This window comes from Seriola dumerili, unplaced genomic scaffold, assembly GCF_002260705.1.
Source record: "Seriola dumerili isolate Sdu_G_001 unplaced genomic scaffold, Sdu_1.0 BDQW01000236.1, whole genome shotgun sequence".
NCBI lineage: Eukaryota > Metazoa > Chordata > Actinopteri > Carangiformes > Carangidae > Seriola > Seriola dumerili.
In genome coordinates, this window is record NW_019174491.1 from 462,320 (window position 1) to 475,576 (window position 13,257).

Consider the following 13,257-nt stretch of genomic DNA (forward strand, 5'->3'; position numbering starts at 1 on the left):
TTAAACTACACTTGACTTTGAATTGTGTGGAAAAGCAGCAGCAGTCAACCTGCCCGGAGACCAGCGGGGGGCGTGTCCCTGAGCGTTGACTGACAGGCAGTCCAGCTGCCCCAGAGGACACGCCCCTTCTGGTATCCAAGTTACACACTGTTATACATGTAGTTTACTGCTGGAATTGAGTTTTTAAAGCAAAACATTAATTAGTAATTTGCAGAGTTGCAGTTTTAGATCCAAATCACATTCAAGTTTTCTGTCATATATTTGTATGATAGTAATTTTAGTTAAAAAAAAAAAAAAGAAGAAAAGACTGGTTTGGGATTCCACATCTTATTTTGAATTTTTATAAACAAATAAAATGAACCCCATACTGTAGCCTGGTTTATAAAAACTGAGTGCCTTCCAGTCGACACTCTGGGACCTTGTCCCCCATTATGAACAGTCAGTGAAGGGGTCAGGACCCCCCCTGCTGGAGGCTGGACAGATTGAGCCTCACTGTATTCATGAGCTGCAGACTCAACAGTAAATACTGAAATATTGTTATTTCTACTTTTCTTTAAATAGATGATTGTATGTTATTAATCTTTTACACCCGCACTACTGAGTCATTTAAAGGATCAGCTAACCCAAATTACAACATTAGAAAAGTGCAGTCACAGTCAGCAGGTTGAATATGGACAGTTTCTTCACTGCTATTTTAAATGCGATGTTTCTGAGTCTCACACCTGGACACAGAAAACCAGAACTTTGACTGGACAGATTTTTATCTTTGTTGTGTATTTTGGACAAACTGCCCCTTTAAACCATCAAAACATTTCATTCATTTTAGTCCTTACTGTCTTTCTGTTTGCCCTGTGGTCTTCAGCCAACTCTGTGGTTTTTGTTTTGAATATTTCTTTCTTTATATTTTCCACTATGGCCGTCCATGTCTTTATACTTTTAATGAAGGGTTTTCTGAAGTTTCTTCCTCAGGGAAATTATTGATCTGTGATATTGGGCTGTTCAAATTAAACTGACTTAATGTTCGACAATTTACTGTACTTTGTGTTGTACATGTTCTGGTTTTGCAGATGTTCCTGCCAATTTTAAATCAGATAAAAATAATCTTATTAAAATCTTCCAGTTCTGTCCACATCACGAGGCTGTAACAGTAACAGCCACATGACAGCGCCCCCTATAGTCACATCACAATGGTTTCTACACGGTTTCTGCGGGTCTTATAAATTCTTATACATCTTTGAATTCAGTTCCCTTTAGGTTTTATAGTTTTAACGTTGCTGTACAAATGTCTTGAATATCTTTCCTGTCACAGAAACATCAGTTCTAACTTCAGTTGTTTGGAAACTCGTTGACTCTTATTAGTTTTACTTTTTTACTTTTACTTAATAAAATTAAGTTTTTTAATTCATTAATCCATCCATCAGTTTCCAGCATCTGATCTGGATCCAGACCCCAGACTGAAAGAGACACAATAAATTGTTTTCTATCTGTAGTTGTTTATTGTCTCTTTGTGGTTGTTTTTTGTCTCTTTGAGGTTGTTTTGTGTCTCTGAGGTTGTTTTTTGTCTCTTTGTCAGTGTTTTGTGTCTCTGTAGTTGTGTTCTGACTTTCATACAGAGGATCTGGTCCAGGGGCCCTTGACTCTTTAAGTTGCTGAAATAAAAGGCACTCAAAATTTTTTCCACAGGATTATCTTTTACCAACTTTTCTTAAATAACAGAGATAAAGTGTGTCTGATATAAACCTGGTGTAAATGAAGAACCATCTGTAAAACCAACAGCTCATGTTTTCAGTGGGCTGTTCTTTTAAATCAGACAGTGACTGATATGAGAAACACACTCGGAGCCTCTTCGTCATCATCATCATCATCATTTCTTTTTACTGTTTATACACTGAATCAAATCCTCCAGACCACAGTAGTGCAAGATTAACTGTGAATATGTGAGTGATGATCCGTCTGTTGTCTGCACGCTCTCCAAGAGTCCCAGCCTCTTCACACTCACTAACCAGACCCACGTCCTCTCTGGTCTTTGTTTCCATGGTGACCCTCAGGACAGGTGAAGGGTTCAGTTCGTCCCTGCAGCTCCAACAACACCTGAGGTTACAGAATCTACAGACCAGAGCTGCTGAGACTCAGACCATCCTGATCCAGGTCCACATCTACAGGTTTCAGTTCTGGTCCTTGAGCCTGTGAGAAAATCCTCCTCATCATCATCTTCATCATCAGGATGAAGATCCAGACAGAGTGAATTAATGAGCAGCTCTCACCCACAGACCAGACGAGACATTCAAAGGCTCAGAGTCAGTGAAAAGTGTCTGTCGTCCTGCTTCATCTCACACACACACACACACACACACACACACACACACACACACACACACACACACACACACACACACACACACACACACACACACAGCATCTCCAGGTTCATCAGCTGAACTTTTTAACACACCTTGATCAGGTTTTACATCACCTCCATTTCTCCAGTTTAAATTCATTAAATTTACATAATTTAAAAACAGAATAAATCAACTGTTGTAGATTTTAAAATAAAAAAATCATTGAATCTTCTTTTTGAAATTTAAACTGAATCTAAATTTCAGACTCCTGCAGCTGCAGATCAGCTTCAGTCCAGTTCATCCAGACCAGATCCACGTGGCTCAGGTCTGGAGACTGTGCTGGTCTTGTGTCTCATAAGCTCTGACCAGCCAGTCTGTCTGTTTCCCTCCTCTGAGGAGTGTACAGTCCAACCTCCTGCAGTACAGTGTCGTCATGGTGATGATCAGAGGGTCTGTCATCATCAACCTTTAGCTTTCAGCTTCATTTACTCCCACTGCTTCAGGAGAGATGAAGTTATGTCTTTATTTGATCCCTGAAAATGTTCCAACATTATTTTACCTTTTAATGTTTTTCTCTGGACTTGATCCACTAACATTTCAATCTAAACTGGAGAAAAGGGGGCGGTGTAAAACCTGACTGGTACTTCCTGGTTCTGAAGGACCTACAGGGACAGGTGGTGCATTTGCGCCCTCTAGTGAGCCATTCCTGTTACTGTCAGACCTGGTCTCAGTGGTCCTGGACTAGTGGCCGTGATCACATGCCAACAGTGACACTTCCAATATAAACAGGCTGTAAATCAGCTGTAAATATTCTATAAAATAACATGTAGACTGAAGACTGAGAGAGACTCATTTAAATCAACACAGAACAGAGAATCAGCTGATTTAAGGTCAGAGACTTCAGCTGTTCTCTGACAGACTGTAGATGCAACATTAAAAACAGCCCGACTTCATCTCTCTGCAGGAGAAGCTGTTTCACCGATTCTCCCTCCACTCAGAAACCAGTATCTAATAGCTGCTGTCACTTTAAAACCTCTTATGATCAGGCTGATGTTCCAGATGTTAGATTCTGTATCTGTGTGACGCTCTGATGCTGCCTGTGTGTGTTTCTCTGTGTTCAACCGTCAGTGGAGTGAAGCTGCATCCGTCAGACTCGTCCTGACTGTAGACCTGATCCAGGACCAGGTTCAGGAGACCTCGATGATCTCCATGCTGCCGGAGAAGCTCGACTGACTCCCCACCTTCCCCATCTCCTCTCTGGACCTGCTGTCCGTCATCCCGTCTCCGAACTCCATCTGACAGCTGCGTCGCTTCAGCTGCTTCTCGAAGCTGCTCTCCTCGTGCCAGCTCCGCCTCGAGTCCCCGCGGTCGCCTGTCCTCTGCCGGCTGCGCCGCCGCACCGCCTCAAGGCCATGATTGCAGCTGTACGCCGCGAAGCCTCCGCCGCCGCCACTCAGGATGGAGGTGGAGTAGAAACGTGTGGAGTCGGAGGAGAGGTACCAGCCGCCGGCCAGGGAGGAGGTTGAGACGGTAACGGGGCCCAGCAGGATGTCCGAGTGCCAGCCTTTCAGGGCGCCACCGAATCCGGGTTTGGCGAGGTGCTGCTGGCTGCGGGAGAGGCCAAACAGGAAGCTGGTGGCACTCTCCTCCATGCTGCCACTGCGGTGCAGCTGCTGTGAACAGTTCGGAGCAGCAGGGGGAGGTTTGGTGAAACCGCTAGAGGCCGGAGGCGCTCGCTCCGGGGCGTCGGCCTCCTCCTTGTCGGGGCTCTGCTCCGGAGTGGACTGCTCCGACACCTCCTCCACCGGCGAGAACTGGCACGGCTTACTGGTCGGCTCTTTGAAGGCAGAGGGTTTGTAGAAGTCGGTGGCGTCTCCTGATCCGCCGTGAGGGACGAACACGCGGTGGGCGGTGCCCCCGCCCGGCTCGCCGTACGACTTGATGTCCAGAGAGAAGGAGCGCTTCAGCCGGGCGTTGTCCTCGGCTCCGTCAGGGAGCTGCAGGCCGCTCAGAGCCTGAGCCAGCAGACGCTCCTCGGGGGTGTCGACCAACACGCAGGGCAGGGTGAGGGGCTCCAGCAGGGCCAGGCCGGGGCCCAGGGGGGGGTCCGGACAGGCCAGAGCCTCCCGGTCCTCAGGCTGGGGGGGGACCTCAGCGCTGGGCTCCTGGGGATGGAGGGACTTGAGTTTAGTCTCTGTACCGTGAGGACTCTTGATCTTCTTCTCAAAGTCCAGTAGCTGACCCAGGAAGTTGAAGTTAGGAGAGATGGTCGGACGCTTCTCCTTCACAAACCTGAGGAGAGGGGACACACACACACACACACACACACACACACACACACACACACACACACGTCATTAGTGAGGATCATGACGAGCGTCTGTAATTGACAGTGACACAGAGGACGGATTAATGAGGCTCAGGACTCATTAACAGATGGTCTGTTGTTTGGATCGATGTGCAGAGGAATGTGGACGATGAGACTTCAAACAGGATCTGAACTCAAACTCTCGACTCTGCTGCATCAGCTGAAGACAAGTCGTGTTAGCAGAGATAGCGTGTGATGCTAACGTTCAGTCCAGACTCAACAACTATGCACAGATTAAATAAGAAGTCCATCAGAAGATATAAAAACCATCTCAGTGTAGTTTTACATCTCCTCTCTCAGGCGTCTCTCTGGAGCTCTAGTAACAACAGGTCGGTGAGCCAATCAGAAGAGAGGAGGCTCTGAGCCTCTCTTCTGATTGGCTGACTGTTTTCTGACTGATCCAATAAAAATCTAGCAGATTTCAGGTAAAACACTCAGAGAAACCAAATCCTGCAAGGTTTGGATGGTGGGTCCAGGTGGGCGGGGCTTGGTGACTGCTTTGTTGTGACATCACAAAGTTCCAGAAGTCCTGACAGCTGGTTTTAAGGCTCAGTTTCTGAATACAGGCTGTGTGCATTTCTCTGTGGACTGAGGCTTTGATACTTTCACAGTATTAATATAGAAGCTAGAGCTGATCTATAATCACACTACACATGGACACAGACCTTTACACTGGAGGAGCTTTAACGTTTGACACTGTATCTGATCCGGTTCATAAATAAAGAGTCTGTAATTCATTTAAACTTAAATATGGAGGTTTTATTTCTTATTGTTCAGAAATATATTCAGACCAGATAGAAACATTATCAAAGGTTTTCAGTTAAAGCTGAAGCAGTCTGATGTGAACTCCTCGACCTCCACATCTGATTTTTGTGAATAATTTAATAATATTGTAATAAATCAGATGTTTAATATAAATACTTCTCTGTCAGCTCTCTTGGTAGTAAACCAGCCACCTGCTCCACAGTAAAAACACCAGCTGCTGGACAGGAAGTCAGTTCAGGACGTCTATGACAGTATAAGTCAGTGACTGATGAGTCTGACCTGTACGCCTCGTCCAGAGACATGTCCATCCTCTTCATGATGTAGGCGATGGCGATGGTGGCGGAGCGGGAGATCCCGGCCAGACAGTGAACCAGGACCCGGGCGTTGGAAGCTTTGGCCTTCTCTGAAACACAAGAGTTCAGACTGAATGAGAACTCGGATTATATCAAACTGCAGATCCTGGTTTTGTATCTGTGGTGGTTTTTCCTGCTGACCTATGAACTCCACAGACCGGTCCAACCAGGGCAGGATCTTCTCACAGAACGAGTCGTTGACAGGGACTCTGAGGAAGTGGGAGTCTAGGATGAAGTCTGGTTTGGGGCAGGTGTTGCTGGCGTTCAGGACGTAGGCGATCTCGTTCTGCTGCATCAGATCCTGCAGAGAGAAACACACAAGAGAGTATGATTTAAACTCCTGCTTTTATTTACTAAAAGATTCGCCTGATTTTCATCTTGATTTTTTGTCTGGCTGTTGTGTGTGATGTTCAAACTTTATTTTTTTGTGGACTTAAAGGGATCTCTAGTCCGTGTTGGCTACAGAGGAAGACAGATCTGATGATGGAGGTTCATAGAAAAACATGTGAACATGTAGTTTGGTTTTGTTGTGAATAGTGTGTGTAACGACTGTGGCAGTAATTTAACATCATGGGAGTTGAACAGTGATCTATCAGCGATGGTCAGGTTAATCTTTACTGATTCAGAGAGACTGAGGTCACTAGAGGTCACACAGAGGTCAGAGCTGTGATCAGGTGACTCTGATGTAAACTAACAGCAGCTGATCAGTCAGTTACTGGAGATAAATATTAGTGTTGATTTTTTAGTTTCGACAAAGACGACCTCCACCAACATCATGAACAATGAACACTTAATTGACCTGTTATCAGACAAGCTGTTGGTCAGTCTGTCTGAACAGCTCCTCCTGTTTATTTTGCTGTACCTTGTTGAGGACGTCTCTCTGGCAGCCCAGGTACAGGTGAGGCAGGATGCGGGTCGGCCCGATGTTGGTGACAGGCAGACAGGGCTGAGAGATACAGGAGGGAACCAGGGTGGACTTCCCCTCACACAGACCAGGGAACAGGTGGGAGAACTCTGAGAACCCACCTGGAAGAACCACAGACAGACAGTTAGTGTCAGAGATGAGGAACGACGACCAGAGAAGATCCAACACCTGGAGGAACATTTCAGCTGGTTTTAGTCTTAGTCAGGAGGCAACGACACACCAAGCTCCAGCTTTTACTGATGCTCCTCAAAACCAGACTGAACCAGACTGAACCAGACTGAACCAGACTAAACCAGACTAAACCAGACTGAACCAGACTGAACCAGACTAAACCAGACTGAACCAGACTGAACCAGACTAAACCAGACTGAACCAGACTGAACCAGACTAAACCAGACTGAACCAGACTGAACCAGACTGAACCAGACTGAACCAGACTGAACCAGACTAAACCAGACTGAACCAGACTAAACCAGACTGAACCAGACTGAACCAGACTAAACCAGACTGAACCAGACTGAACCAGACTGAACCAGACTAAACCAGACTGAACCAGACTAAACCAGACTGAACCAGACTGAACCAGACTGAACCAGACTGAACCATTTGAATGATCCGATGTTGATTCTTAAAATCCTGAAACCCTGTCAGTGATCATCACAGTGACAGTCCACCTGTATGGGACAGTATTTATATTTTAAAACATGCAGAATCATGGTTTTTATTATTCTCACTCACATATAGAAAAAATAAAAAAGTCTCATGTTGTAGACGTTTAGAAATGTTAAGAATGTGTTTACAGTTCAGCTAATAATGTGACAGTTTTACATTGAAGGAAACAACAGAGCTGCTCACTGGATGAATATAGAATATATTTTCACACACCGCTCTGCTCCGTCTGAACAACCTTCACTTTATCACTGACATCAGTCTGTGTTGATTTGATCCTGTTGTTACCACGGATACGGAAAACATCTATTCTACTAAATGTTATATAAAAATGTAATGATATTTTCTTAAAACAATTTAATAATTAATATTTGACTTGAGTTTCCAGTGGACAGGTGACTGACTGTGTTTCCTGCTGCAGTATTTTAAAGAGGACTTTTACTTTGAAAAGACAGGCACAGTCACATGGACCCACTGATGTTAAACATTGTCAGAGTGTGATCTCTGTCTCTGTGTCTGAGTGCTTATCAGTTTAAACCTGCTGTGTTCAGTTATATTGAGCTCCACCAGCTACAGATGGTTCGTCCTCTACACTGGTTGCCAGGCAACAAGCCTCTGAATCGATCGTCCGCAGCCTCCGACACGAAGCTGATGAAGAGATGCTGTTACCTCATGGTGTCAGTGACACGTCACCTGTTTTACTCTAATCAGGCTGCGGCCTTTCCCAGCATGCACTCTGTCTCTGTCCAGCTCAAGTCTCATGGTGTTTTATTTAGATTGTGTTTCTCACGGTCCAAAGGTCAAGCAGCACTTTTTATTTATTCATGAGGATTTACAGAAACTCTGTAATAAAAACTACAAGAGGACAGTCTGAGTTTATTACACCTTCATATTAATGTTTAATGTAATTTTGTTTGTTGTCCTGGTTTTATCTATTTAGGTTTCCATTCTGCAATTAATTTATTAAATTTGTATTATTATCATTCAAAACCGTTCATGGTTTTAATGTTACGATTCTAAAACCAAGGTTTAAACAAAACAATCTCACCACAGGGTCATTTAGTAGTAGTTCTGGAGCTTTTGGTCGGATCACTGGACCTTCATCAGCTCAAGAAGTTACTGTGGAACTGTAGATGTTCAAACTTTATTTTTTTGTGGACTTAAAGGGATCTCTAGTCCGTGTTGGCTTCAGAGGAAGATAGATGTGATACGACTGAAAGATCCAGAACAGATACTCAGTAAACAACATTGTTCTTAACCCTCACATACTGTTCATGTTTCTGCCTTCACAGTAAGAGCTCCCTCATAATAAGTGTCTGTAGTGAGTCTTGAACTACAGATCTATGTAGAAAGTATAAACAGCCTCTCTGACATTAATACATGGAGGATTAATCCTTAATTAATGTGTCAGAGCAGGGAGAGAGTATTTTTGAGGTTTTCATCACTGGTTTTTGGAGAAAAACATCTAGTGCACCGTCTGTCTGCTGCCATAACCTCAGTCAGTGAAGTGGCAGCTCAGGTGCCTTTATCATCCTCTTGATTTCTTAATAACTATATCACAGTTATAGTGAGATATAGTTGTAGTTACTGCACAACCAACAATAACATTTTTTTTTGAATGTTGTTGAACATTAGATTTCTTGTGTCTATCTCTTCAGAATGAGAAATAAAACCTCAGGTCTCCATTTAACAAACTGAATTAAAATGGCTCCATGTTCAGACCAACAACATGTGCCTCAGAGCCTTTGGTTCCTCCTGAGGAAAGCTGGGGACTGTTTTCAGTGACAGATTGTTGTATTCATGGTTAATATTTGCTCCAGTTCATGTCTGTTTTTAGACATTAATGTTCTTCTGTCCCTGTTCCTGATGATGATCCAGGTCTTTCTCTCTGTACGTCCCTTTAAAGCTTCCCCTCCCGTCACAGCCTGAACCCTCAGTCAAAAACTGGTTCCTGGTTCAGTCGTTGTGTAACTCTCAAACCTTTGACCGAGTGATTTTGGGAAGCCCAGAAGTCTTTGGTGTGTTTGACGTGTGAGGGTGGAGTCGTCATGCAGCATTACATCATGGTTACATAACGTGAGCCTCAGTGGAAAGAAGGGAGGACGTCTGCAGTCGACCCGCCTGTCGCTCAAACCAATAAACAGCTGGATGACAGTGACCGAGCTCAGACTCAGCATGAAGAGAGACTGACAGTGAAGAGCAGGAGACACACTCTGCTGCAGTGATTAGTCACTGCGTGAGTCTAGATGAGAATTAATGGCTCATTTATTTCTGCAGTGTCCAAAGATCACAACAACAAACAGACAGTTCACTCTGACAGAGAAAAACTGTCATACTACACTGTAAAAATACTGTAAGTCTAACCTGAGTCAAACCACCAAAGTATCAGTGACAGTGTGACAGTCCTCATTATTCAGACTGATAAACATCATATTATTGGACTGCATCACCTTAATGTTGCAGCTGGTGAAGGTCTCATTTTATTACTTAACACACAGTTCTTTGCTTTATCTTAACCTGCACTAATACATCAGAATTTATATGTTAATTAAAAACAAAATTATCAGGTATAAGCAGAATTTTTAAACGCAGGTAAACTTGCCTTATAAAAGCTGATTGACCTCTTTTTAAGTTTGTCTTTGTGTTCAGACCTTACACACACACACACACACACACACACACACACACACACACACGCAGGGGGAGAGTTAGCTGCTAGCCGCCATGCTAACTGGTAAAACGGATCTGTCTGACCTCATCTCCAGGTTGATGCTCCTGTGAAAGTGTCGGAGCATCTGATCAATGATTGTGTGTTTTGACAAACTTATTTCTGGGCTGCAGCTTCACTCTTTCATCTCTGAGTGCAGGGTAGCCTCAGTGATTCTGGTGCTGGACAGGTGACAGGTGTGTTTACAGTGTCTGCATCTGAGAGACGTCACAGCAGGAAAGGGTGGGTGGTAGTGAGTTCACCCGGGTGTTGTGTTTACATCACTGCTCATCGGAGCCAATAAATACTCGCGTCTACTGCAGAGTCAGGTCACCAAATTTATCAGGGGTCGAAAGGCCATAAAAATGAACTGTTTAAGCTAATGCTAACGTTAGCTATGTAGCAATACCAAAACTTACAAAAGGCTCCTCTAAAAGCAGATATGACACCATCTCCGTTACCTTCATAGTTCAGTGTCTGTCAGAGGTGATGGTGACATGTTGCTGTGTGAGTGCTGAAGGTGCAGGTTCAGGGTTGGACTGGACTCACCTGAGAGCAGGTGGACGGAGGGGAAGCTCCTCTCCAGTTTAACCAGCAGGACGCTGAGGAAGGACTCGGAGCTGAGAGCAGCCGGGTCTGAAGAGCTCTGATCGTACACGACGACCTCCTGATCGGCCTGCAGCTCCAACTACAGCACAGAGAGAGTTTCACACAGTTATAAGAAGAAGAAGAAGTGAACACACTGACACATCATCACTGTTTAAGTTGACGTGTTGGACTTTTATTTCCACCTCCAGCAGCTGCAGATCAACATGTTTCTAGCTTCTTCACACTCGAGGAAACTTTCCCTCCACCAGAGCACAGAGGACTAATTACAGCTCATAATCAAACGGAAAATGTTGCCTCAGTCGTAAAACAAGCGGCCGAGCTTCCTTAAAGCTGTTATTCCAATTTAACACCTCACCACAAAAAGAGAGGAGCGGCCTCTGCAGCTCTTTGTTAAATATAAATACACTGCTCTGAGGTCAGACGCCCACGTCCAACTGAGAGAGAGAGCCGGGAAACGCAGCAGACTCAGAGTTTAAAGTGTTTTAAACACAGAGCAGAGGATTTTACTTTACATTCACTTCACTAATTCTTCTCTTTCTCACATTGTTGCATTTCATGGATTTTTGCAGAAGTATTCAAGAATACAAATCCACAAGATAAAATTACCTCTAATTTGGATTTTTTTTTAATTTAAATACATGTAAATCTGAAAAAACATACAGTAATTAATTGAATTTAACTGATGTGACTGTCTTAGTTACATGGCATCATTTGATCTTGTCTCTTCATGTCCACAGGTTCTGAGCTCACAGTGTCTGTCTCTAAATCAATCAGGTTTACAGAAGGTTCTGACCTGGTTTCCTGAGGACAGATAAACCTGTGACTCTGTGGTTTTTACCTTCTTCTTGGCTGAGTGCTGCAGCAGCTCAGCGATCTGGACTTTGTCCTGCTGCAGCCTCCTCTTCATCAGCTTGGAGCAGTTCACGTTCACCGCCTCCAGGATGTGCGAGGCGTTGTAGTCCACGAAGGGCCGGCTGTCGATCAGAACCACCCGGTCCAGCCCCCCCTCCAGCAGAACCACCAGGGCCTCAGCCCCAATGGGCCGCACCGCTCCGGGCTTCAGCATCCCAGATCCAGACTTGGACCCCGGACGCTCTGACATGTCAAACCCCTTCTTCCTCTTCCTCTTCCTCTTCCTCTCCCCACCGCCCATCCTCCCCACCCCTCCCTCCCTACTCGTAGTCCCCCTCCCCCTCCTCCTCTTGGGCGTCCCGAGCCGGCGGTCCAGCGCAGTGACGCAGCCTGGCGAGGAACCTCAGAGGATGAAGAGCTCCATTGTGTCGGCCCGGTATGATGTCATCCTGATGGCGCTTAGAGAGAGAGAGAGAGAGCGAGCGAGAGAGAGAGAGAGAGAGAGAGAGAGAGAGAGAGAGAGAGGCCTCACTCTGCCCTGAAAGGCAAAAAAGCCAAACCCCCACTAACTATCTCTGCTGTGTTTGTCAGTGTGTGTGTGTGTGTGTGTTTGTGTTGTTAAAGTGTGTGTTTTTGTAGTGTGCTGAGTCTTTGAGGGGGGGGGTACAGGCCGAGGAGGTGAGGGAGGGGAGGGGGGGGGGCAGGTCTCATTCAGCGACCACACGCAGGCCGTGAAATCAAAGCCGTCTTTTCTCCTGGACTGAGAACTGATGACATCACTCTGCACCTCGATCCTGGTCTTCATGCTGAAGTGGTTTCAGACTCTGAGACACAACAAGGACAAAAAAGAGAAAAGTTTCAGTTTCATCACAAACATGTTGCTGCTGAATTAAAGACTGTCACAGCAGAGAGTCGCACTTTAATTTCTTCTGTCTTTAAAACCAGTCAGGAGGGAGACAGGAGGAACTAAAATCTCCTCCTCGTGGTCGTATCCCGCCGCCACTCAGACTAGTTTCAAGTCACTTCCTGTTTATCCAGACTTTGACCTTTGACCTTTAGTCACTAAAGTGTAACCAGTTCGTCCTTGAGTCCAGGTGAACGTTTGTGCCAAATTTAAAGATGTTCAGTCGAGGTGTTACAGAGACAACCTGAAAACAAAATGGCTGCTCTGATGTCGCAGAGAAATAAGAAGTCTGACAGTGGCAGCGTGTGACGTTCACTGAACCTCAGGATAAAACACACATGACCTCTGCAGACTGACAGCCAGGTGGAGATCAGCTGAGAGGTCAAAGGTCGTCATGTTATTGGTGGTCGTTTGATCAATACATTGATCATAGATGAGAACAGAAGAAACTCCTGGATGTGGGCGCTCCGGTGGCTCCACCTGTACAGCGCGTACCACTTAGGCTCAGTCTGTGGGTTCGAGTCCAATCCATGGCCCTTTGCTGAATCTCTCTCTCTCCCTCTCTCTCATCCCCCCCCCCCCCCCCCCCCCTCTCTCTGAATAAAGTAAACAAAATATAACTAACAAAAAAAAAAAGAAAAAAAAAGAAACTCCTGGATAAAGTTTAAGTGAAACATCATCTAATAATTAACGGTGAGTCTGGTCCAGACGTGTCTCCCCCTGACTGAAGCTGAGCTTGTTAACTTCCCGTTCGCGCCCCAATTCT

General features: G+C 45.1%; 1 protein-coding gene across 1 annotated transcript; it reads right to left on the reverse strand.

Moving 5' to 3' along the window:
- Positions 1-1,849: 1,849 nt before the first annotated feature.
- dusp16 (dual specificity phosphatase 16) lies at positions 1,850-11,873 on the reverse strand. Its single transcript, XM_022755862.1, has 6 exons — positions 11,574-11,873; positions 10,676-10,814; positions 6,688-6,851; positions 5,967-6,126; positions 5,752-5,875; positions 1,850-4,631 (listed from the first exon to the last, which is right to left on the reverse strand). Exons 1-6 carry the CDS (start codon positions 11,835-11,837, stop codon positions 3,527-3,529), a joined length of 1,956 nt encoding a protein of 651 aa, XP_022611583.1. The 5' UTR covers positions 11,838-11,873; the 3' UTR covers positions 1,850-3,526.
- Positions 11,874-13,257: the final 1,384 nt, after the last annotated feature.